General features: G+C 39.0%; 1 protein-coding gene across 8 annotated transcripts in view; it reads right to left on the bottom strand.

Annotated features, from left to right (window-relative positions):
• Positions 1 to 7,671: 7,671 nt before the first annotated feature.
• The window catches only part of B3GNT2 (UDP-GlcNAc:betaGal beta-1,3-N-acetylglucosaminyltransferase 2), a 99,504-nt gene continuing 80,432 nt past the window's right edge, over positions 7,672 to 26,743 (bottom strand). For 6 of the 8 annotated variants that reach the window (XM_041125067.1, XM_030023304.2, XM_030023300.2 and 3 more), the window contains exon 2: positions 7,672 to 10,124. In XM_041125067.1, the coding sequence (XP_040981001.1) occupies positions 8,922 to 10,115 (1,194 nt within the window). In that variant the 5' untranslated portion in view covers positions 10,116 to 10,124 and the 3' untranslated portion in view covers positions 7,672 to 8,921. Of the gene's footprint in view, positions 10,125 to 13,284; positions 13,735 to 13,755; positions 13,984 to 26,743 lie in introns of those variants that run through there. The other 2 variants (XM_041125068.1, XM_041125066.1) reach the window with 2 other exon arrangements.

Here is a 26,743-nt window from a genome sequence, read left to right as displayed (position 1 = left end):
AGTGGGATAAAGGACCAGGCATCATCTGAGAATTACTATGCTGGGTCCATGCCAGTTCCTCCTCCCAAGACGCAGGCACATATTTCACTTTTCCTTGAGCAGGGAAACTTTCTAGCAGGCAGCTGCAACTACATCACACAGTATGGCTCAGGCAACACACAAGAGAGCTGGAAAATACGACAAATTTTGGCATATGCAAATGCAATTTTGGTGGAGCAAATACTAGGAAATCAGTTCCAAAGTTAGATCAAAAGTGAATATTTTGAAAAAGTTTGAGGTGTTTCAATTAGAGGTCCAAAGACAACTCCTCCATAATGCCCCTACTGTGGTATTCACTTTCCAGCAGCTCTGAACCCAATTTTCTCGCACTTAATATTCTTTCACTTGTAGCTAAAATGTTTTATCTTGCTTTCTGGTGAGGAAGAAAGGACAGGAATTAAAAATCAGGAAGCCAGAGGAGAATAAATGGATAATCAGCATCGAGTTAGAACTGCTGACACATATCACACGAAGGTATACTCCACTAAGAGAAAAATCTCTGTGCAATGCATCCTGTAACCAGTAACTGACTACCAGCAAAACTTTCAATTTTTCCTGTTATACTTTGTTACTAAAAGACCACAAGGGCATCAGGTTTAAGTTGTATCACTGATGGCTGTACTACCAACACCCACTGGGGATGGTCCATTCCAAAAAGATATAGATAGTAAAATAAAGATACCCTTTGTGCTAAATCCACGTGCTGTATGGATTCTCAGGGGGCAACACCTCCCTCGATGCATGTTTTCCTCCATGCCGAGAGTGCTGCAGTAGCACTGCAGGCTTTTACACAGTAGGCATAGAAGATGCAGGAGAACAGCGATAGTATATCATACATACATACTAGTTCTCACACTGTTGCTGCAGGTCTTGCACAACACAGTGTTTTGCTCAAAAGCAAGTTGCTACTGCACAAGTCAATTCTTCAAGCTTTTAGGCATAGATTACTGGCTTTGATAAGGAAGGGGGTTTAGTACTTTTGTCCACTCCAAATTGCAATGAAGGGAGGAGACAGCTGACTAATGACTTTCTCATTCTTGGAGTGCCAGATACTGAATTTTCATACAGCACTTAATTATGTTGCAGAGCTCTTTGCCAGAGCATGCAGTGAAGTTACAAAAAACCAGACAAATTCCTGGAAGATATTTTTGTTGCTTGTCACTAACCACCATGGCCTAGAAGCAACTTCTAATCACGACTAAAGGCTCTCCCGAGCTACCAGAAGCATTTTATGTTTCCTCTGAGGGGCTTAAAGGACTAATCTAGCCTTGGTTTGGCCCAATACAGCTCTTCCTCAAGTATAAGTTAGAACAACCCAGATTATATTTATACAGAGAACGGATGACTGCTCTAATAACAAGTTCTCTGATGAGTTCCAATGAGGAACCTCTCTGAAATCTAAAGGGCACAAACAAAGCTAGGTTGTGCAGCTCGCCTCTCTTGAAACTCATCCAATTTCTAGGTATCGTAAAGCATGGCTTATGTTTCAACTTTTTTGATAGTGATATTCATCATTATCTTCATCTAAACATCATTAATATTTTTGCTGAGCACCTGGGATTGTATCAAAACCATGTAGGATAGATTTAAGAAAAACAGAACAATTCACTGGGCTCTGTGGCATTTACTTCACATAAGCAGAGTGGTCAACAACTAACAAGATGATGAAATTTTCTCTCTCAGGTCTCTTGGGCAGCTGCCAAACCTACGTCTAAAGCAGAAGTCTGTTTCCTCACATACCAAAAAGATTGAGGGGAAATAAAAAGAGACAAATTCCTTTGGTTTCACATCTTAAAAAAAAAAAAAAAAAAAAAAAAAAAAAAAAGTATTCCCTCACTTCACACTGTGCATAACAAGGGTCATTTGTTCCTTCAGCTTAGCCTATGATTTCCTACACTGCCTGTTGCTTACCTGTAGTGGGGATTCCCCCCCCCCCCCCCCTTTTTTTTTTTTAAATCATTTGTATACGTTTGAATATGGGACAATAAGAAATGCAAACCATGATGCAGATTTTGGAAAAGAACAACACAAGGGTTCTCTAGGTACACAAACATGCTTCTATTTTCTTCAATAATGTTCTTGAATATTTCAAATCTCAGTAAAATTTTGCTCTAAAATTGGATATTTTTAATCTCGCCTCTACTCACAAGGTGAGCTTTCAGGTTTGACTTCTGTAAAGAGTTGACAGATGCTAGCCTCCCTACTTGGCTGAGTAGTTACATAGACCCAACATAAATCCCACAAGTGTTTCCAGCTCTATTACAACAGCTAACAATTTAATGTTATAGGATACCAGGAAAACAAAAGCACGAAATGTAACAAAAACATTAAGAACTGGAGTGATCCTACAGGTAAGAAAACAGGAAAGAAGTGGCTTGAAGGATGATATCATTTTCTGAAGTTACAACTCAAATGTATTGTACAAATGAAAGGCTTGTGTTCTTAAAAGGAAGTCACAGGTTTTATGGAGAGCTTTCAAATACTCATCACACATGCATTCTTGCTGGTCTGCTGGCATAACGTATATGTGGTGTCCCCAAAAGACAAAATTCAGACTGTCATGAGATAACTGACTTTTCTGGAGGAGGAGGAATATCAGTGGTGGTGGTAGGAGTAGTAGGGAAAAAACAGATGACATTTCAGCAACACAAAGAAACACAAATGAATGAATCATGTATAACCCCCTCGCACAGCAGAAACAGCAGAAAGAAGAATTCAGTCAAAATTTAGCCAGAGGGATGGAGGAAGAGGGGAAAAGGACACAAAAATACAGACGCAACAAATAGTAGGCTGCAGCTCTTGGCTTTAAAAACTAACAGGATCTTTAGGGATTATTTCTAACCCTTGTAGAAACTCTCTCCAAATGTGCCCAGGGCAGTTTTGTTTACAGAAACAATGGCAGTGACAGCAGAAAAGCTAACTTCAAAATCAGAAAGTTTAGAGCTTGATTTGCAGCTCAGCACTTGCCCCCCCACCTCCCCCGCTTACTTCACTGTTTCAAACAGTTTGAATCAGGCTCTTACAGAAGGCAGTGTTGTTGTTGGTGGTGGTTTTTTTAAAAGCTGAATTCCCAGGTGAATTCCCAGTGAACACTGTCCAAACCATCTCTTTCCTCTATAGTCCAAGGGTCTGTCACTGAACATGAAGCCACAAAATCATCAAGTACCTTAAGACTACTCTGAGGGAGTCAAAACCCATCTGCTAGAGAGGAAAAATCCATCTATTCCAGTGAATCCAAAGAGGTGTTTGTCAGTAAACCTTGAGGTTTACTGGAGAGGGAAGCACTTTGTCTCCACCAACAGCTGAGACAACACAAGATAGAGAGGACAAAGACATGACGACAAGGCAAGAAAGATGGACACATTTAGTTGGGGAGCTTAGCAGCAAAGACTGGAAATGACACAGGTCACTAGTTGAACAAGCAGAGGTAAGTCAAGGAGCCTAGAAATTAGAGGACTGATTTGGAATTTTCTCTCTATAAAATTTGAGACTGCATATTTCTATCTTAATAAATCTTTGACAGGAAATTCAGTATGCATTCATATTGACTCCCCCCTCTCAGAAGAGAGCAGGGTAAGACAGAGAGAAGGGCCTGACCTAAGATCAGTAACTTTACAGAACTCAACCAACAGCAACAGGAGAGATCCCAGAAGCAGAGATCCCATCTCTTCATTGTCCTTCAGGGCTGAATTAATTCCCTTTGAGCCACCACAAAACTGACATCCCAATATACCTGTGGTCAGAACTGAGTGACACTTGCCAGGCCTCTCCAGTCATACCACATACCAGACATGCTACTGCTGACCTGAACAGAAAATTTGGGCTATAAACTTACATGGTCAACTTTTGAGGCCTCCCTCCACAGTTCTTCAGAGAGCAAGGATGCTGCATGTTGCCAAGTGCCCCAGCCCCTGCAGCAGGGAAGGGTGCTGAGTTATAGGCACATTAACTCATGGTCTGAAGTCCTAGGCTGGAGGGCAATTAAAAAAAAAAAAATGTAACTGCAATAACACACAAATATGGGAAAACAGAGCAAAATTTGAGATCACACTCAAGTTCCCTATTTGATCATACAGATCAAGTTCTGTACTTACATAAATATTAACAGACCCTGAAGTGAAGGCTGACACACCAAGACCATCTTATGTCCAATTCACCTTGTTCAGTCAGATGTTAGATATTGACAAATGAAAACAGACTGTAAATCCTTTGAAAAGGCTGGCATGCTAACTCTACAAGGTGCTGTTCAGCCATACCTCAGCAGAGTCTAGCCAGAGTTGTTTGTTCAAACACTACTTTGAGCAGGCTGGGCCAATACAAATATTATAAACTGTGATTAGCAGCACAAGAGAAGAAAACCTGACCTGCTCAGTATTTCATCACCCCTGACATTTAGAAAATTTGCTTAAATCTCTCAGCATACAGTTTGTAACATGATGTGGAGCTACAGGAAAACAAGACATCAAAATGCTCCTGAGAGGTTAACATCAAGACTGGCTCTTTCCAACCCTGTCTTCATTCAACTTTCCTTCTTGAGAAAACCACTAGCAGATGTCTCTCTGCATATCATGGGGCTTGTTAGCCATGACTTGGCTTCCAGAACTGCATTTGCTTTACTAAGTTCTCACTCCCACTCCTGTTCTCATCTTCATCCAGCAAGGAAGAAGGCAACAGCTTTAAAAAGTTAGAGGAAGAGACTGAAGAGAATTTGAAGAGTGATGTTTTATGCTCATTCCTCCTTTCAGACCACCTCCCTGCATTATCTGTAAAATGGATCCATCAAGCAGCTCTCCCTGCCCTATTTGCTTGCTAAATTGGTTTCATGATTATTCTGTGAGAAGGAAATAGTTCAGTGTAGACATGAGCTCACTTGGATTGGTGCCCTCAGGCAAACACAACTACAGTGGAAATCTTATGCATATGAGGTGTAATAAGCCGGAAGGGAAAGGAGGCCAGATTGCAGGAGTAGACTGCTTACCGTAAGCTAGATCAGCACAACAGCAGCACCAGATAAGAGCTAGATTGCTCATTACCACATCACAAAGCTCAAAATTAAGTACTACCTGCATGTGGATCCTTGTTGAATTGCATACCTATCGCAAAAAGGTTTACTAAATTCTAGCCTGCATCTTTCTTGTATTCTCCAGCCAAAACTCTTCTGAAGTTTGGCTTTCAGTGCTCCCAACACTGAAAAGCAGAAAGGATTGTCAGGAATTCTCTTATCACCAGTCCTGTCAAGTGGTACATTTCACTCAAGCCTACATAACAAAATAAAACTGGGTAGGGGGAGAAGGGATCCAAGGCTAAGTGCATACATTCCAAGTAACCGACTGGCAGAAAATCTTTTGTTTAGAAAAAAAAAGGACTCCATCCTCTAGAAGATAAACATTATAATTTGTGCATTAATTATAGCTCATTTACCTTCCTTATCCAAAGGCCTGTATTTCCTCCTCCCAACTGGATTTAGAAGAAAAGGCCTGAGCCTTTATACAAACAAGTTAATGGATTCTAATGGCTTACCCTGATGCAATGTCATTTAATCACAGCAGCACTTCATTTTCCCTGCTGTATTCAGGGAAGAAAAAAAAAAAAAAAAAAGGAAGACTGCATCCACATTCAACTGTCTCATCTAAACACCTCTCATTTCAGTTTTCAAATTCCATTATTACCATTATTCCCACTGTAGTCAAATTTTCTCATGCTTTTATCTTAGCAGACTCTTTCCTCTCCCTTAAATTTAAGGAAAAAAAAAAATCCATCTTCAGCTCCCTGTATTTTTCAGATCACTTTTCACTAAGTAATTCCAAAAAAGTCATTCATGTATTTGTTTTATAGTAGTTACCAGTTTTTGCTCATGGTTTCCTCAACTCTAGGTTTACTTCACAGGAAAACAGTCCATATTAAAAAAAAAGTTATTCCTGATTTAATTACACGACTTTCACTTTTCATTTAAAGTACCTAGTACTCAAGCCATGCTCCAAAAACCAGGAACTGACAACCAGAAAAAAAAAAAAAAACAAACCACCAAAAAAACCAAGCCCCAACAAAACACAACCAAACCAACCCAGATACAACAACCTAATACTGTATCTGCTTTTTAAAGACTTTTCATCTTCCGTTTCCCAGCTGTCCCCAAATCCCATTCCCACCACATGTTGTTTCTTTTGGTTGCATTCTGTTTCCTTATCTCTGTTCTTATTTATTTTGCTTAATCTTTACTCCACACACTCCAAATTCTTTGTCAAGATAATTCTTTCTCTGTGAGAGTGGACCGGAGACCAAATCAGACCATACAGTCACTGGTGCTTTTCCACACCCAGTGTAAAAAAAACTAGTCTGTCCAATTTCTTCTCCCGTACCTTTTACCTATTTAGTCTGCTGGGGCCACCTGCTCAGTCTTTTCCTCTCCCCTCTTTCTCTTCTCTAGTCACTTCAGATGGCAGGTAGATGCTTTCTCACAGCACTTCTCCTTAGCAAGTACCACTCAGTCTGCTATTCCTTATTCTCAGCTGTGTTGTATACAAGAGGCCTGTTTTTAATCTCATGGTTACACAGGAAGGGTATAAAATAAATAATTAATGCTGGCACTCCACCAATCCCACCCATTTCACTTACAGGTTAATATCACATGTGCGCTCCACCCTATCTTACTCATATGATTAAATTCTTGGTCTCTTTTCCTGTCTCTTTTTTTCTGCAACCAGCTCTTGTTATGTTTGATCCTTCCCTGGAACTCATCACTAGGTTTAGTGCTCACTTGCCTCTCCTCTGTCTCCTCTCTCTCCCCCCTGCCATGTCTCTGCTCACCCACAGTGCCCTCCTTTTCCTCTCTCTCTCTCAGCCACGAAGACTCTTAATACCACATCTCTACTTGCATTACGCATCATGAGCATAACTTCTTTTCTTTCACTTGGCCCAAACTCTTGACAAAAATCCCACTAATATTTAGAAAGAAACAGGGTGCTTAGCATGGCTAGGAAGAACAGAGTAGGAAGTAACACATGTACAGTAAAACCTGCAGCTCTTTCAGAAAGGTGTAATTTCTCATGAGGAATGACAAGGCACAGGGCCAACCCTCATGGCACAATACCAGAGCACAGGCTGTCTTTAATCTATCTATCCTGGGGTCAACATGAACATCTACAGAACCCAGAGGTAGAAGACCAGACCACCTCACCTCTCCCCAAACAAAAAAAGCACATTTGTTCTTCAAGGTGAACGAAGGAACAAGAAAGCAGGTGAAGAAACCAAAAGAGCTGTAGCTGCCAAGTTATTTCAAACAAAAAACAGACCAAAGTGCCAGCCATTCAATCCATTCCTTGATTCCTTTCAATTGTACAAGCAGTGTTATTATTGTACAGGCCATTATTTCTGTACGTACTATTTTTCCTAGGGCACTTAATGTTCCCTTGCTTTTGCCAGAGTTGTCCATCTATTACAGCATCTAACAAATCCATGCACAACTGTGACAACATTTTCTTGATAGTTGGCTACATAAGCATTAGAGAAAGTTGCCGAACAAAGCCTTTTGCTTCTGAACTGCTGAAATGCATTGTTATTGAATACCATGCAGCAGAGTGCAACTGCTCTGTAAGTCAACATTATGACTCAAATGAAGCATTACAAGAAATATTTAAATCACATTTTATTTTTCAAATTCAAAAATAACAATTAGTTTTATTTAACATGTTACACATCTCACAGATTTAAAATATCATGCTCTATTTAAATATCTGAGTGACAACACTATACAAATAAAATGTTACACAAAATATATTTAAGAAAATGTTTTGGTCTTCAATCCGAACAATAAATAGACAGGCACTTCTACATATACAAAGGAAGCAATCACTATTTAGAATAACTCTTATAAGCAAGATGTGGAAATACAGAAGATCTGAGTTTCGAGAACATGTTTAACTCTACATGAGACATCATGCAACTTCGAAGTTTGTTTCAAAATTCAAAACTCTTAGGATCTGCACAATTCTAGATTTGCTACCACTTTATAGGAGGTCCAAACCATGCTTTCATAAGCAATGTGCAATTTCAGTTATTTGCATCAAATCAAGCTACCTGATCACATTTAGTGCCAAAACAGAAAACAAGGACTGACCAGAGTAGCTTTTCACATAAATAACATGAGCAATAAGTCAGCTTTACCGCCCATAAGCTCGGAGCAGGGGCAGACCTACCTGTATCTACTGTCCAGCCCCAAACAAAATCTGTTCTTCCTTTTCCTTACATATTCAGCTCTTTTATGGGGTGTTTCAAACAGTATTATGCTTTTTTGTAAAAAAAAGCATCATCTAATAAAAGGGTAAATCCTTCAGACACAAGCACGCTTTGCACAAAAGATCATAAGTAAAGGAGAAAATACTGTTCCAGGGTGCAAAAAGACTGAAAACTATAAATTAAAAAAATTCAATAGTTAAAGTCTCATAAGAGTGTTTCATACTTAAACTACATTCCTCCAATTTGTGAATTTTCAATTTACAGTGGTTTCCACGCACCCACAAACACACACTACTCAAGGAAAAATTGTCTTCCACCATCACAATTAATGAAAGATGCATTGTAGTAGGCAATCCCTGTTTCCAATACAACTAACCAATCACTGACAGCTAGTTACATCCTTGAAGTTCTTTTTAAAATTAATTTAAGACAAATATTGAAACATAATGACCACCAGGACAGTGGAAAAATCAGGACGAAGTCTTCAAGCCATCTCCTCAAATTTTAGTATTATTCTCATTTTCAAAAGTACAGGAAAAAGTTTCCAGAGAAAATTAAACTATTAAACAGAGCTTCAATGGTCCACCAAGAAATTCAGACCCAAACTTGGAAAGTTATTTGGACTTAAGACACTTATGCACATTACTTTAACAATTTAAGTGTGGATCTTGCAAGCGTGTCCAAATCTTAATCATTTCTTGAGGTTTTCTACTATGTACTAACATTAAGTTTGTGTAGGAACATATGTTATTTCTGTATTTCTCTTCGATATCAAATGTTTTGAAGCCTTTGTGTTTTTCCGGAGCAAGCCCAAGCTTCTGAAGGCACATTCCAGTATAAACATCATCAATAGGGTAAAGGAGTACCTGGTCAGATGCATTATTCAGTCTTAATGCCAGATCACCAGAGTACAGAAACCCACCGCCTCCTGCGTATGGAGGATATGAACCTTCATAAACACTTTCTGGGATGTAGTACTTCAATTTTTTTTCTCTATGAGGTCCAGCATCTTTGATCACATCACCTATAAATAAGTCTTTGGCTTTGTCCTTTGATAAGCTCTTCAAGTAATCCAGGATCTGATGGGTATTCACAAAAACATCATCATCACCCTTAAAAATAAACTGGACATCTGCGCAACTGCTGCTGACCCACTTAAGAAACAGCACCTCTTTCAGAGTTAAATTGAAGAAAGTGTCTCTGTAGTTCCAGAGGAGAATGTCTTGGTGGGTTTCACTCTCAAATTTTATCATGTCTGAAAGATCAGGAAAATTATCCTCTGGTGGTGTCTGTCCAAGTAAGAAGACCCGTTTGACTGTCACATCCCCTGATTTTATTTCCTTGCCCCAGGATTCCCTAATTGCTTGCCTTCTATCAAAATGGGGTGTAAGTGACTTAATAGCCAGCAGCAGAAAAGGTTTATGTTTGCACTTGTTTGGCTGATCCATTAATAATGAATAATTTCTACATCTCAAATAAAGTAGAAAATCTTTGAATCTGTCTGGCAAGTTTGCAAAGTCACTAACCTCTGAAGGTACCCACGGGTCAGGGTCACAGGAACTGAGAACACTCGAGTTAGAAACTAAGTTCTCTTCCACAGTCATATTGGAAAGCAAGGTCAGAATAGGGTTGTACAGCAGTTCAAGCTTCTGTTGCTGTTTGTTCCAATAAGCTTTGTGAGGAGTGTATTTTCTCCAGAATTTGCTGCGTGGTATAATAACACGGCCTTTTGCATTCTTCTCTTGGCTGCCACTTTTTGAGACTTCCACAATCACATAAATAAAAATGTTTACCATCATCAGAATTCCCAGCAGCTTTAATCTCCTGCGTCCAACACTCATTTCTCATATCTGGAAAGAGAAAAAAAAAAAGGACAGGTTTTCAGCCTTCTGCCTGTCAAGTTCTTGATCTCATAAAAATGCAAACTACTTTCAGATGAAGAATGTGCAAGTTAGCAGCCTAAAAACAGAGGTTACCTACACCCCCCAAAAAAGCAAAACTGATCTACCTCTAATACATGCACACCTACAGCTAGTAGGGGTTTGGTGTTTCATCAGCAAACAAGAAGCTCTTAAGAATGTAAAATTTCCATTTGGTACATAGGAATTTTACATAGCATTTCAGTGCGTCTAAATTAGCCAGTAGTTTTTGCTCCTCATTTAAGTCTCCTTGAAACACTTGACTGTATAATAATTAGAATCTGAGCCCTCACCTTGGCAAAGGCAGGCAAAGAAACTTCTTTTTCTGCCAGTAATGTGAGCTTAAGGGTATAGAATAAATTGCTATACGATAAGGTCAGTTATTTTTAAATTAAGTTTCAAGCTTTTATATTTGCACTTTTATACCTTTCAACTACATAATAGGCAGAGCTGAATTTTAAAGCATACTATTAGTTTCTGTCCATTTCACTTGGTTGTTCCTTGGGAGAGAGGCTGACAAAACTGGCCAGCTGCATTGCTGGTATTCAGATCTCTGCAGACAGAAGAGAACATGCATTTTGATATTTTTTTCTATCCAACTGGAAAAGGAAATGAACAGCAGCAGAAAGAGAAAGTGTCATTATTCCTAGGAAGGAAAAAGAAACTGAAAAGAAATCAAAAAAGGAGAGGTTTCCCATATATGTAAGACCAGGAATAGTAAGTGTACCTTTCCCTTGTTGTAGCAAAGGTTATTCTGTGACTCATCTCCAGTTTTTACTGAGAGAGAAAATGGATCAACCCCTCTTTCTTCCACAGCTGTCAGAATGAAAGGTGCACAGTACAAGGAGCAACATGAAAACAGCATGTTCCTCTAAAGTAGTGCTTACCAAACTGTTTACTAGCCCAGGGGTATGTCAATGTACAAACTACACAAAATTTAACAAGCCATTCTAAATCAGACTAGAAAATAACTCAGAATTAATAAGGAAGGTAATAAGACTACATTTAAGTCTGATACAGAACTCACTGTTGAAGAGACTTTCTTTGCCAGGAGTATAAATGATTATTGGAAGACCAGAAAAACCTAATGAAATAAAGGATTCATAATCACTGTTTAAAGCCCAGCTGTAAACAATGCCTCAGAGGTCCTGAAGTCACAGAGCAACAGCAGCCAGGAAGGTACACTTGAGAAGTACACCTTGTACTTGCTCTTCTTTTCATTTCCAGCCATCACTAGACACCTCAGCTAGTCTGACCCTTGGTCTCTTCTGGTTTGACCAGCCACACTTTCTTTTACTCCTCAGCAAGTTAAACACAAAATTTAGTAAGAAAGCAGCAGGTAAATAATCAGTAATTTTTTTTTTTTTTTTCTCATTTGACCCCTGGATTCTCATTAAATCCAAAGCAGGGGGAGAGGGGAGTATTTTTTAATTTAAATAAAAAGCCACTCCTAGAAACAACAGACTGCTCAGAGAAAAATCCCTACTCTTCTTTCATTTGACCTCACGTACCATCTGCATATTTATCTTGTATATGCTCAGACCTGATCTACTTCATTTAATGGCCTGTTCTCAGTCAGATATGAAGTTTGCTGTTCTAATTTTAAAGTAGTTTTCTTCTATACCCACAGACAAAAACATACTTGTGGTCAGTGCCATCATTTAAGCTAAACAGCTGAACTGTTAGAAAGCACTGGCTGGCCACACAGAGTTCAAAGAAACTTTATCTTCCTCTTTCAACTGCCACAGCAGCTTCCACTAAAAACAGATCATTATATACTATTTTTCTTCACTTCCCTTTCAGTACACACAAAAATACTGGAGAAGCAGCTGTCCTGTGTTTTGTACTATTCCATGCAGTTCAGCATGCACATCAGTGCTTATCTACCCTGTCCTCTATAGCACTTCTCACTAGAACAACAAATGACGTGGGATTTGACCTATGATCCCAGGACTCCCGAGACAACGGGTTCTAGCTAACAAACACAGGGCTGTCAAGAGCTCAGCCAGAGCCTGATTTTCCAGGATATGTAGCACCACACACAGCTCATCTGTCACAGCCCCCAGCTACTAAGCTGGGAGTATTCAACACCTCTGTAAGTCATCTGGATGCTTGACCTGAGACAGGGACCCTACACAGAAAAATCTCCATTTACTGTTAGACTTGGTAGAACTTTTAATTAGAAAAGCTACGAGTCTGGCAAGATGACAGCGGTTCCATCACATAAAGCACGGTAAATGCTATCAGTCCCACATGTAAATACTGCCAGTATCATTTTCAGTCTCCTTTTTAAAAAGCTATCCAATATTGGTAATAATATTTCTGAGAAAAGATAAGTAACAAGTAACATTCAATATAAAACTCTTATTTGTGCAAGACATGAACACACACACCCAATTTTGCATGAAAGCATTCTTCTCTTCTGTAATCAAAAGCTATTCTACGTGTGTTTTTATCAATTTGTTAAGAACCTAACTCATTAAGAGTATCAAACAAACGCTAAGGGCTACCAAGTAAAAAAGGGATAAAAACTGCTTTGTTAAAGTGTCCTTTTCCTAAACTGGGCAAAGACAGGTTGTATTAAACACTCATTCATAGCATTAGATCAAGGTTCCTGAACTTAAAGCAAATAGAAAACAATCAGACTTCAGAGAGACTATTTCTATAAACTGAAATAGAATCCTCAATTTTGCAATTAATATGTATTAGCTTTAACCACTACACTTGAAGACAGGAATTGATAAAAGGATGTCAGTTCAGCAATTTCACATCAAGTGAACTGGATTTATCACAAAGCACAGTATTACAACCCTCATCGCAACAGGGGGTTGTGCGGTGTGTGCTGCATTTGTAATGTTGTTGCTAGTAGGAGGTTGGGAGTTTTTTCAGGCGGGTTTTTTGGGTTGTTTTGTTTTGTTTTTCCAAGTGAACACCCACAGCCCATGTCTCAATGCAAAACTAATTTCTTCATCTGCTTTGCTGACACTGCAGTGATTGACCAAAGTGTCAGCATGATGGAGATTTTGTGCACTCGGCAGCTTGCTAAGGAGCGGCATCATAGAGTACAAGACAGTGCCCATTTCCTACTTACAGCTTAGTGACAGCCATCTGGACAGATCACAAGAACTTTCTCCTATTCCAGCAGTAGCTTATTCTATCAGCATTAATATTACAAAAATTCCCAGCTGCCTCCTTTTACTGCTGAGAATGGAAGATCTGTTAGGGAACCTAAAAAGAAACTAAAAGCAATCTGGTTCATACTTACATCTATCTGATGCATTTTTATACCAGTGCTGTTGAAGAACCAAGATGAGCAGTACAAAGCAATACTCTATTTGAAAAATTCCTCCTGCTTTAGGTATTAAAAAAGAAAAGGCTAGAACACTTAGCTAGCTAGGATAAAACACAGAACGCAAGAGTAAACACTGTGTATTGGTAAAGCAAGTCACAGCACACAGAACCTCAGGAACAGAAAAACCTGCAGAAATTTATTCCAACTTCAGCAGGTAAGGTGAGGAGAGTTACCTACACTCAAAGGTGATCTGACACAGTTTTTCAATACCTGTTTTCAACTTCTCAGCTACACTGATACAAAGACCATTTTAGCAATCAGTTCAAGTTTGTACAAATCATCTTGTTTCTGCTTATGCAACTTCCAGCTGTACAGAGTAATGCATCAGTATCACTGCATACATAAAGTCCATTTGTTCAAAGCTTGTGGAAAACATCCATGTGGCTAGGGAAAAAAAAGGGTTAACATTAACTGCACTCTGAATAAATCAAGATTCTGCCACAGATACAGTATTTGGAAAGATTGATTCTGCAGAAATGGGCAGAAAAGAGGGAGGACTTGCCCTCTTCAACTCCACTCCACACTTACACTTAACTTCAGTCAAAACTAAGGTATTGATAGAAGGGACCAGATTTATGGAGCCACAAAAGCAGCACTGGGATCAAGAGATGGAGGGAAAAGGCAAGCCAGCAGAACCTGGGAAGAAAAACAGCTTCACTGTGGGACCAGGCAGCAATCAATAAAACAAGATGAGCCACAACAGAAGAAGAAAACAAGCATTACAAAGAAGCCATGAGCTACAAGAAAAGATTCGAAACGCCCAAAAAGCTTTAAGTCCAAATAACATTAATGCAAAATGGTGAGAAACTGTTCACAGCGTTTTTTTAAACAGTATTACTTTATGCTTTATCTCAAGAGTGAATGTATTCCAAATGCCTGTACCGAACCTATTCAGAAGCCTGGAAGAGTTGGTATGAAACAAGAATGAGAATCACAGAATCACTGTCCTGAGCTGGAAGGGACCCATACGGATCATTGAGTCCAACTCTTGACTCCATGCAGGGCAACCTAAAAGTTAAACCATATATCCAAAAGCATTTTCCAAGTACTGAGTATGCACACTCCATCCAGATCCAGGAATTAATTATACAAGAGACACTCTTCTCTGCAGGCAAGAATTTACATGAACAGGGGCCATGATGCCCCCTGACAAAAGACAAGGGTTACATCTGGAGGAGGCCAAGCTCAAGGTCAAGACCATGACCAAGAACATCTAAGTCTACCAGCCCCTAACTTAGGGCACATACAATACATCAGTTTGAACTTCTCACATTGGAGTCAGGGTCCTGCAGAAGAATTCTGATTAGCCCTGTTACAGCACTTGATTTTCTGTAACAACTTCACAAAATTAATATGTGAAACATGTGTTGACAGTTTTAACTGTTTTAAACTAATGCTACTAAGACGTTGCTATGCACAAAACCAAGCCCAAATCTCTACTGAGGTTTAGCTGTAGGAGACAAAAAGGCAAGAGGAAGAGGCAGATGTTGCAAAGAAGTGGCTAAAACACCAAAGTATATTTAGAAGTTCAGAAAAAGCAATCCTCTCTAGGGTATAGACAACAAAACACAGTGGATTCAGATGGTGCACTAAGTAGTGCATCCTCTACAGCAAGATGTCAGAACAAATACACCTAGATGTGCAGTCACTGAGTGCAGCCTATAATCAATCCAAACAGGAATTTTAAAGACTTGGAACTTGCTTCAACATCCAGATTTTTGCAGATGCTGGACAACACCCTGAACTATGAAGCAGTTTTTCTTTCCTACAGTTTTTAAGCAAGGCACTACTTCATTTGAGTTGGAGATGTTACCATAGATGGTAAACCCCTTCAAGGTAGGACAGGCAGGTGCTCTTTTGAAAATACCATCAAAACAAAGGCAGGCATTGATGAGAATGAAAGCAAGGGGCAAATGGATAAATTTTGAGTCAATCCTACCAATTCTACCAATGAAGCAATTAAAAAAACCTCTTTCCTAAAGTCAGATGAAGTTTGTATCTAACTTATTTCATTCTGCTTATATTCAACAAAACACCCACTAAGTGTTTAGAATACCAGAGGATTAACTGCTTGCTCACACATTAACTGAGATATCATAAGACAACTTCAGGAATGCCACTTCCCTAAATGAGTAGAACTTTCTTTTATTCTAGGTTTCTATTTAGCCACCTGAGTACCAAAGAACCATATATTCATACACCAAATATTGATCATATTTGTTGACTGTTATTGATGTTTAATTTAAGCTCCTAACCAGTGGAACCTCTTACTAAAATGCCCAATTGTTGTACATTAAAGCTTCTTCTGCAGCACTCTACATACTCAGTCTCTGTAGAGATGACTACTCATCCCAAGCTCCCCCTTGCAATGCAGTAAGAGTACACCTATAGCATAAAACTGAAGAACAAGCCTTTAGAAAGCAGCTGTTACCTCATGTGTCTCAATACTGACAGAAAAATCATCTTCCTTGCTCTTAAGTGCTGAAGGCCATGATAAATTATGCAATCAGACAGATTGCTGGTGACTATTTAAAACTGTACACCTAAAAAAGTATTACTTGTTATTGCAGGAGGGCTCCATCATTTCCCTTTCAGATAAAGGGATAAATTTTATTAACACCACCACTGGGCACAATGCAATGCGACACTACTCACCAAGGAACCTTAAAAGCAGTTTCAGGTCAGCAAGCAGGTTCACACAGCACAACCCTGAACAGTACAAGGGTGTTAGCTTGCGTTCAAGAGGCAGCATAGCCTGTGGTAGCACAGTGACCCATGCTGCATTCCAGTGCCCAGCACGGGCATACTCACAAACTCTTCCAACAAGATGAGGAAAATGCAGTATTCCTGTTTATTACATAAAGAAGGAAAGTTTCAGGGAGCAAAAGACAGGTAAGACAACAGCCATTTTCAAGGTTATAGTTCTATTTAAAAATAAATTTAAATAGTGTTTCTAGATGTACCAAACATCAATTTCTTCACTCCAAGACCAGTCCTTTGCTATTAAAACATTCTTCCTTTATGCTTTTACTTATGAATGATATTTATTGATCTCAAGTCTCCACATGAAAGCTCAATAGCAGTAAAAGTAAGCTGTGACTACCAGTGACCAGTCTCAACAGCAGCGTATCATGCAGATTTGCAGCTACGCAAACACCCAAAGCAGAACTCCCTTAAAACAGCTTGAATATTTAGCATTGACAATTAACAATTCCCTTGGGAAAGGAATGCCAGATAACATGATACAGACTACCTCAGGTGGTGTTCCTTCCCACACTGCATATACCTGCACAAGCATTCCTGCACCAGCAAAGTGCTCCACAGCAGATGCAGCCATAGTAGCAAATCTGTACTTCAAGGCACCAAACCAAACCTAGGCATGCTCACGCAACACCAGAATGAAATAAAAACAATATGTTTAACCAGACTACCTGCCTCAACCCTTGCCTCTTGCAGCAGTTCCAGGCTGTGGATCCACAAGCAGCTGAATCAATCTAATCGCCTGACCCCTCCTTTTGATGGAGACCTTCTCCTCCTCCCTTTCTGACTCCAAGAACTCAGGCCCAATCCCTCCCTTGCAATGGCTCTGGTGCTCTGCCAGGCCTCTGTAAATCAGTTCACATCACTAACCCAGCAGAAAACTAACAATGACCAGAGATGCACACCAGATAAGCACCACAGCAGCTACAGTGAAAGCACACAGCAGAGAGAAGGGGAGCAGACAGATCTCCCCTCTTCAGCAGGGACGACAACACACCAGGAACTGAGCCTTGGTTCTGGATCCATAATCCCTTCCACCCTCTAACAAGAGGGTATCTAGCATCATCACAATGACAACATTATACATATACCTTGGTGCAAACAGTCATGTAACACCAGTCTTTGAACAAGTTGTGCAGATGCAAGGAAAAACATCTCACTTTTCCACCTCCTTCAAGTCTGACAGAAGCCATGACCTTTAACTGAAAATACTTGTATCTTCTACTGAGGACAGGAGTTATTCTGTATTTGCTATGTGGGCTGAGTAACCTAACCTGTCTACATTATTTGACTGCCAAACCCAAGCATTAAAAGTCTATTTACTCACTGGGGCTGACAAAAGATAAGATAATCCTTATTACCTGCAGGTATTACACCTACCGCTCTACTGGTTCAGGACTAAACTATCAGGAATTTGGCAAAACAAAGCTGTAATGCAGGTATCTAACAGATACTACCACCTTTCTTTGCAGAGACTAGCTATAACTGGGGCTATGGCAGACTTGGATCTCACCATGTAACTTCATTTTGAAGCCCGATCTCCCTTATAGCAGTTGTACATACAGCACAACTTCTGGTAGCGCTAGCAATAGTGCATGCAATAGTGACACTACAGTTCTGAAGATAATTTTTAACATTATTATTATTAAACACATCACAAGCCATATGCAGTCCCTCTAACCTCCTGTGAGGAGCATCAGTTCTCCCAATACCTCAGTTCTGTTCAGTAAATCAAAAGAGATTCCTGGATTGAGCAACACAGTTTTAGAACGTGAAGATTTAACAGCCCCAGGCTGTTATAAAAAGTCTTCACTATTTCCAGCTTTAAAGAACTTGAACACTCTATTTATTTTTCTAACTACACACAATCATATCTCTTTTTCCCCTCAGAACTTTACACAAGTCCACTTTTACACAATAGTAATTAAGAACATCCTCAGAACTGGCAAAAATTCAACAGATATCAGTATTCTGCTTCTGCAGAAGCATGTCACAGTGGTTACCACTGAATAAGTCAATATTTTCTGTGTTCTTCAAACACCACAGACAGTTTGAAACAATGTTCCAGTTGGAGGAAAGTTACCAAGATAACAACACACTACACAAAGCATCAAAAAGTGCAATGAAATTCAGAGCAGTTAATGTTTATTTTAACATTAGTTTTAATTAATTGCATATACCTGCTTTGAGCCATCTTTCAGCACATTATTTAGTTTTGGGCAAAATTCTACTCTTCCAATACTTTAACACCAGTGCAACTTGGGCATGGAATTTCAAGATCCAAGTAATTAGCAAGACTGTGGAAGGATGTGCTTGTATTTTCCTAAAATCCAGCCCAAGGCATAAGGAACTATAAAGAGTCTGAATAAATGACTTCACATTCTGTTTCCCACTAGTTATCTTTAGCACATTTGCATGTTTTGTTCAACCCCCCATGCCCCCAAAACAACCAAAAACCCAAAAGTAAAACCAGAAAAAACCACCAAAAAACGCTGCACCCCAAAACCCCCAATGGTACCCCCAAAGTGAGGCATTTCTCCAGTAATACTTCTCTGGCTTTCTGTAATAAGGTATTAGAGGGCCAGGAACCACATGTGAACCATGTTTAATTACTGTTATTGAACCTAATCTCACTTTGTCCAATCCCTCTTTGGACCCATTTATATTTTCAACTTTTATAAATTCCACTGGTGACGAATTCCTCAATTTTTCACACAGCAAGAACTTGGAATTACTTGCTTTTCTATTACCACACAAGAGGGAAACCCTCGGAAAATACAACAGAACAAAAAAATTTCAGTGATTTTCTCTATGTACATTTGCCATACTAGCTATATAACGAACCTTTATCTGTCCTCTGTTCCTTCTCTGCCACACTAAGAAGTCCTAGTCATTTTATTTCTGGAACTATTTTGCACTTCTGACTAACCTTGTCTCCCCCCCCCCACCCTACCCCCCCCCTTCTATTAGATCATATTTGATATGGCAACACCAACAAAAAAAAGCATTTAGTACTTAAAGCTCACAAATAAGAATTTGTGGAAACTTTTTTAAAGGCATATATCAGTCGGGCTTGGTATAAGGTGCAAGCCAGATAGTATACACAGTCTCACTAAACATAATAAGGAGAGAGAATTGCTTCCAAAATAACCACAAAATTTGAGAAAGAACTCTTTCCCACACGCATCTCAGGGTATTTCCATTAGCTTAGAAAGCTTTCTGATTTAAAACACCTATACATGTAACTGGTTGTCCAAGACCCTCATGGCAGGTGGATGATGCTGAGCTTTTGCCAGTTAATTTTTCAGGAAGTCATCACTGTCTTGTGACCCAGCACCCACAAGTTTTCACACTAAAATTATCACTAATCAACACTTATTTCGGCTGTCTGGTAAAAAGATCAACTGGACCTGAAGCCTCAGTGTTCCCAATGCTACACTTAACTAACCCAGTTACTCCCAGGCCACGCCCTACAATCTAAGGGAATAAAGCATAAACTGCATAGAATCATAGACAATTTAATCAGTTTTGTACTACACTTTAAAAGTTACTTTGCTTATCTTATCCATGCCATAACTCCTTTCCCAGATGGATTCTGCCCCTCTCTTCTGAGATGGACTGATGAAAATAAGTAGTAAAACCCTCTTAAATGTTAAAATCAATCTGAAACTGCCAGTGTGAAAGAGGATTGTTAAAACTGTTGCCAGTGTTCCAATGATACAAGTATTTTTGTGGTCATCTGCTCAATTCACCCTTTGCCTTAAAAGGTACTGCTTCCTCGTTATGCACCATTTTCCACTCCACCTAATCCATGCACTCAGCCACTTCACAAAGTGCCTTTACAGTAGCTACGATAATAAATCTGGGCCCTCGTCAGCTCTACTACTGCTTTATCTCATAGGTTACAAACTCAACACTTTTCAAGTCTGAAACTGGTACAGAAGGACTGAAGCTTCTCTCGTGAAAGAAAATCTCCAAACCCCAAGCATTAGAATTACCCTAGGCATAGTGACAAAGCTCTCCACTGTCCCTCCTTTTCGGATAGCCCATTTGTTAGCCCTATTCCTACAGAAGGGTTTTCAAATATACTCTTGTTCTTGCTTTGAAATAATGCCTCTCAGCTTCACTGGCTGTTTTCAGAGAGTTCTACATTGCCTCCACCCCCAATTACAACAAAAACTTCTGCAGCAGCAGCAATACTGGAGCTACCTACAGACTTCAGGAAATAACTGCACCGTTCATTCTCAATTCATTTGGCACATCACATTTGCAGTCACAGGGATAAGAGCTTAGACCCAGCTTCTAAAAATATGCTGAATAAACATATGTCTGCACACAGATGGGTGAAAAACCCTAGCTTCCAACTGAAATGGTGTTAAAAAAAGGAGAAGATGTAAACTGTTGCAACTTCCCTAGACAGAAAACGTCTCACTCCATGTGGCATTTAACTCAGTATCCTATAGGAACTCTTTATTTTTTTCTTTAGTGGTTAATATACTTAAGAAAGACAAGCTGATCTAATGAACACGTACTATTCAATCCAATGGTAATTAAGTGGCTTGAATAAAAACCTTTAAAATGTTGCAATGTAGTACTCACAAGGCCCATTGTTTTAATCATCAAAATGAGTCCCACAAACTATTTTCAACAACCTGAATTTTTGCCGTCAGCCAAGGAAAAACTATAGTGAAAATGAAAGAATTTATTTCTAAACTTTGACTGACTTTATCAAGCACTACAGCAATAGTCCATATCCGAACAGCTCCCTTCTCATTCATTCTTATAGCAGCCACCATACTATGAAGGTGACGTTCCAAGAAGCCTGTTTGGATTATGTTTCCTATGGTGGATTTAATGCAGCAATTAAGGAATAGCCTCAAACAGCATGTAAGGTGGAAACCAACATCACCATTGCATTTACTACTTCATAAATAAAAATTATTTTACAAAAACATCTCATGAAGGTTATTACACAACATACTAATATTAGAAATGCAAGAGAACATAACTTCATGCTTTATAGAATTTTAAATGCAGTGGTACATAAAATACATGGCATTTTCTCTAAATACGATATAGAATTGTAACTCACAACACAGTTTTGTGAACAACTGTTGCCTTACAGAATAGAAGTCACTATTTTAACTACAGAACAGATAAATATTTTTCTCCACACAGGCTGATAGTGCCTGTTATCTGGCACCATGTAAATACACAAAATGGCTTTATTATGTTAGTTATACTACCTCATTTGTTTCCTATGATCCATAGGACAACTTCCAAATATTCTAGGCAGCTGCTTCCAAAAAACCCATGCAACTACTATAGAAGGAAAGCACAAAGATGATAAAGTCATCGTGCATCCCACATGAGCTACAATTCTGAAGCGAAAGAGCAACTTAAGACTCTACTTGCAGCCTCCCAAACCTCATCCAAGTCACAACCACAACCAAGTAGACAGAACATGTTCCAACAAGGTTTATCTACAGCATAAGACAGATTTGACCACACTCCATCACTGGGTCTCACCAAGACTCCAAATCGCATGGATTAAGAGTCAGTCTTCATTAGGTAAGAACATCGTCCTACAAGCTTGTCAGTAGACAATCACATTATCATTGAAGCCAACTCCTCTAAGCACAATGCAGACAGACCCTGCAGCTATCTGAAAGGTTCTGTGAGCACTACAAACATTTAAATTTCTCAGACTACTACTACCTAATGTCAGCAGGTTTATCCTCTGCAGAGTCTTCCTTCTCAAAGCAATCAGATAATGCACAACATTTAAAGGCATTGCTCAAAGCAGTTATGTCAAGATGAAACGCAAGAAGTTAACTTAGAAGCTGGTACAAAAAGGTGGGGAAATCCCTGGTACATCAAAGTTTGTAAAAGCATAATGAGAATCCAAAACTCCCTACCCCTAATAGCCTACTTGACTGCTGTCCTGAGACTACTGACGTCAGCTTCCAACTGTGGTATTAAAACTGAATAGTCCTTTCATTTACTGCTGAATGGTAAGTTCTCAATACCAGAATCCCAAAATCTTCAGAGTAAGTTATACTACTGCTATGTTTCCTGTCACCATTTTGACTAATTCCAGGTGCTTTCCTCCCTCTAGCTCCTCAAACAGGAAAGAGAAGTTACCAGAACGTCACCTTTGCAGGTACACTATTTAAAATAACATCTATAAAACAAAAATTTTGTTGACTCTATTGCTGCTTAGAAACATTGCAGCAACACCCACAAAGTTTGCATCAAGTTATCTTTACAAAGTAATTCAGGACAATAAAAACTTATTTTTAACTTAATTAAAAACAGTTTATGCAAAACTTCTGCCTGACAGAATACTTACAGATGGAAGAGATACCACCAGATCTCCGCTATCTCAAACTGAACACTTCTAACCCTGAATCAAACTGATAGCCACAAAACCTTCAACTGGAGAGTGATCTATTTTTTCATCCATTTCTAATTAGAAAGTCAGCTACCAGTAAATCACTCAGATCATCCCAACCCCATCTACATTTTAAGTTATTACAGATGTCTCTCACAAAAGGTCTGGCTTTAATTACGAAGGTATTTAAATACTGTATACCTATTGAATTTAATACAAGTTAGGCCTAAATATTTTTTTTTTTCTGTTAAAATTAAATCTTTGGATTAGCTGAAAGAATGTTCAGTTCATATTTGAATTGTTTCAAGTATTCCTACAGAAGATCAAGGTATATGCAAGAAAAGCCCTCTGGTCATTACAAAAAGTTTTCTGTAAACTCAGTGCCAGGTTTAATGTATATTCCAATTTTTCTACTGGTAAAAACTACTTGAGTTTGTTCAAGATTTTCTACAGGGATAAAAAAAAAAAGCAAGAGAGCTCCACATGTACACCACACTTACATAAGGCAATTTAAACCATGGCAGTGTCCCCATAAATTAGTACATTGTGCTAACATTACCATTCTATACTGGCATACCTGCAGCCACACTAAACATCTATGAAGGTGTTCCTAACTGCACGTGAAAAAAAAAAATGGGATAGAAAAAGTTTGGTTTCTTTGTTTAAGAGTAAAAAGGGTTTGGATTGTTGGTTTCAGTTTTTTTAGTAATTGAGATTTCACACTGACAACTGAGGGTAAGATCTCAACTTGCTATGAAAACTACTGTTAAAAGTTTAATACCTCAGTATTTGAGGGCTCACAGTAGTGAAAGTGGCCTGTTTTTCCCAATCCAGTATACAATTAAAAAAAAAAAAAAAAAAAAAAAATCACACGTCATTTTAAGGTCAGTTCAAGCTGTAGAATTATGACATTGTGCGATTTGTTGGGAATAACCCAGAGCTGCCAGCTTCTGATTTACAAACTTCAGTTTTTACGTACCTTTGAGAAGGCTTCAGCTTCAACAAATAGTAAATTATAAAGACGCAAGAGAAGAGGTTTAACTGAGTGGCAGAGAAATATTTCTTGGAAGAAAATTAATTGTCATTCATCACAAAGATTACAAGTCAGGGCGTACAGTTCCATGGCAGTTTAAAACAGTTTCAGTCATGGCTGATACATTCCTGTAATTTATTCCTTCCCCTATAAACTGCATAGTCCCATCCCACCTTTGCACGGATTTGACTGTAGTGAGTCAATTCAAGGAGCTAAAGAGGACAATAAAGAACCTAGCAATAAGGCAGCAATTAGTTTTCAGATGGCTCACGTCACTAGATTTGCTTGCCACTGTGCTGCACAAACACCAGTAACAGTGTAGGAGAAGGAAGACTCACAAAGCCAAGACCACAGCAGATCCCATTTTCAATCAGCTTAAGCTTTCACATACCAGCACATTGCCGCTGCAGCCTGACACCACTGATCTTATTCCCACCTTCATCCACAGAGATCCCACAGGCAGGGCGAGACAAGCACCAGCACTGGTCCACCAGAAGCAGCTAGCCTTTAGGCAACCTCAACCATAACAAGACATACCCTGGGGTTTGAATTTCTCTAAAACTTTTTGTAATCAAGTCAGTTGGTTAGCTATTGAACTAGCAAAACCCATTTCTGCTACTCCCAGTGTGGTCTGTGTGAGTGTTATCTTCCTGTAATTACTAGAAAGCTAAGGAAGTGGATAATGAACTACCTTCCTCCCAGATATTTAGCATGTGGATCAATGCTAGTTCTGGTAATAAAGAATGAAGAAAGGGTAACACCTTGAAAGCATCAGTCGGGTTTGCAACGGACATTTAAAAAGTCTGCTGGAGAGGCAGTCTCACTTCTTACTTTTATGCTGTGTTTGAAATAAAAAAGGTGATTTAGTATACCTACTCAAGATGCAGATAACCATAATTTCCACAAACAAGACAATTCATGTCCTCCTGGCATCTCTTCCAGCTTTGTCTTAAAGCCAGTAATTACTACTGCCTTAACCATATTCCAACCACCTTTATGTCTGCATAGAGAGCATTCATTATTTAGTAAACTAACAAAACTGTCCTTTAAGCACCATACTTCAAGTCATCACAATTTTACCTCTACTTTGTCTTCTTGCCCATGTTAGACTGTCAGACATAAGCCACACTACTAAAAACTGTTTCAAAAGCAAGGATGCTATAACTTGGTATGTCTGATGAGGTTACTGACCCCGATGACCATTGCCCTTTTGGGTTAAAAATAAACAGACACTGGTTTTCAATTTGATTTCCACGAGCTGCTACCTTTGCAGCCAGTGGCTAGGTGATGGGATACACAGCTGGGACGGTAATCTTCCCAGCCATCTCAAGTCATGTTTCCCTACAAGTGCTATGCAGTTACTCAATCAAAAGTCCATTCAAACCAAATTCATACTGTGAATATTCAGGTCAGAATTCTGGGATCTGCCTCTGAATTTACAGTACTGAACTAATAAATGTTTAAGAATGCAAAACCTACATTTTAAAATGCAAACATGTGAAGACTTTCACCTTTAACTGGTTTTGGTTTCAAATGTAATTAACAAGTACAGGAAAAAAAAATTTAATCTTTCTGAAGATTTCATTTAAAGTTCAGAAAATCAGTGGAGTTGTAAGTAGGGAAGTTCATTTTCCTCCTTCAAACTTGTGAAACCTAAGATACAGATCTCATTCCAGCCTATCAAGCTTAAGGAAAAGGGAACAATTTCTCCAGCAGTTTTAGGCAGCTAAAGATGCATATAAGTACCAGGAGGATTTTATAAAAGATCTTTAAGCAGGTTAGGCAGCTAACTCCCATTTTCATTAATGGCAGATAAGCACCTAACCGGATTAGAGACTTCTAAATCCAAGCAAGAACTTCTGTACCTGTTACCTGCACACCAATTCGAAGTATCCCCTATGTTAGAGTGGTTTGAGTAATCAACTTTAAGCTGTTTTGCATGTCTTTTAATTGTTTTTATTTAAAAGCAAATCAACAATAAGTTTGCAGTAACATTATCCATCCCAAAGACAGCCTTCCATTACCATTTTCTAACATTCAAATATCAGATTAAAAAATATCACCGCCCAAGTAAGATGAAACAGCACTAAATTCAGGGTACAGTCTAACATTCAGCTGCACCACTCCTTAAACTGAATTAAAAAATCCCACCCTTCCCCAGTCCATGAATTCCCATATATGCGTAGCTCACTGTATGACATTACATATAACCCCAAAGACAAGCAAACAGAAAGGCTATTTCTCAACCCACTTTGTTCCTCAATTCAGTTCAAAACACAGCTGCACAAACAGCTACGCCAGCACAACAGACTCCGGGTGCAGTTAGCCGCTATGCCTCAAAACTGCACCAGCCTACAGAAGGATGCTATCAGCAGGAAACCTGGTGCAGGCTGAATGGCAGGTGTCTGTGGCAGGAAGCCGAGCATCCCACATGCATGCACTCCTTGGTGGGGCACATAAACTTTCAATACCACACTGCTACTGTAAATTTGATACAAATATGTATATCCTCTGGTGGTTCATAATCCATTGAGCTACTGCGAATTAACCTTTTTATAGAAAAATAATAAAATTAGTCATCCACCAAGAAAAAAAAGATTTCTTGCTCATTTGATTCAGATAGTTGACTTACAAATTAAACGATTAGTCAATTCTCTCCCAGAGTAACTCTTCTATGAGCTTAAGATGAAGCAGCTGCTAGATTTCAGAAGTTATTTACAAAGATGAACAAAACTAGTTCCAAGTTAAATGCTTTTCAACTCCTACTATTGTATTTCTAACAAACAACAAGGCTTTCTTAACCAACTGCTGATGAAATTGTTTCATCAAGTCTCCCTTCAAAAATCTCAGCACCACACCCATCACACACTGGGATTCTTTTCCTTATTTAAATGCTAATTGCTTCTCATGAGACATCAATTCAATCATTCTTTTGCACAGTTCATCACAAGACATTTTAATGATCCAGTCTTCTCAGTGGGTTTTACAGGATCTGGAGACTTGAGGAGATT

This window comes from Aquila chrysaetos, chromosome 8 (genome assembly GCF_900496995.4).
Source record: "Aquila chrysaetos chrysaetos chromosome 8, bAquChr1.4, whole genome shotgun sequence".
NCBI classification, from domain to species: Eukaryota; Metazoa; Chordata; class Aves; order Accipitriformes; family Accipitridae; genus Aquila; species Aquila chrysaetos.
Note: the sequence above shows the minus strand (reverse complement) of the source record. Positions and strands in the feature narration are given on the sequence as shown.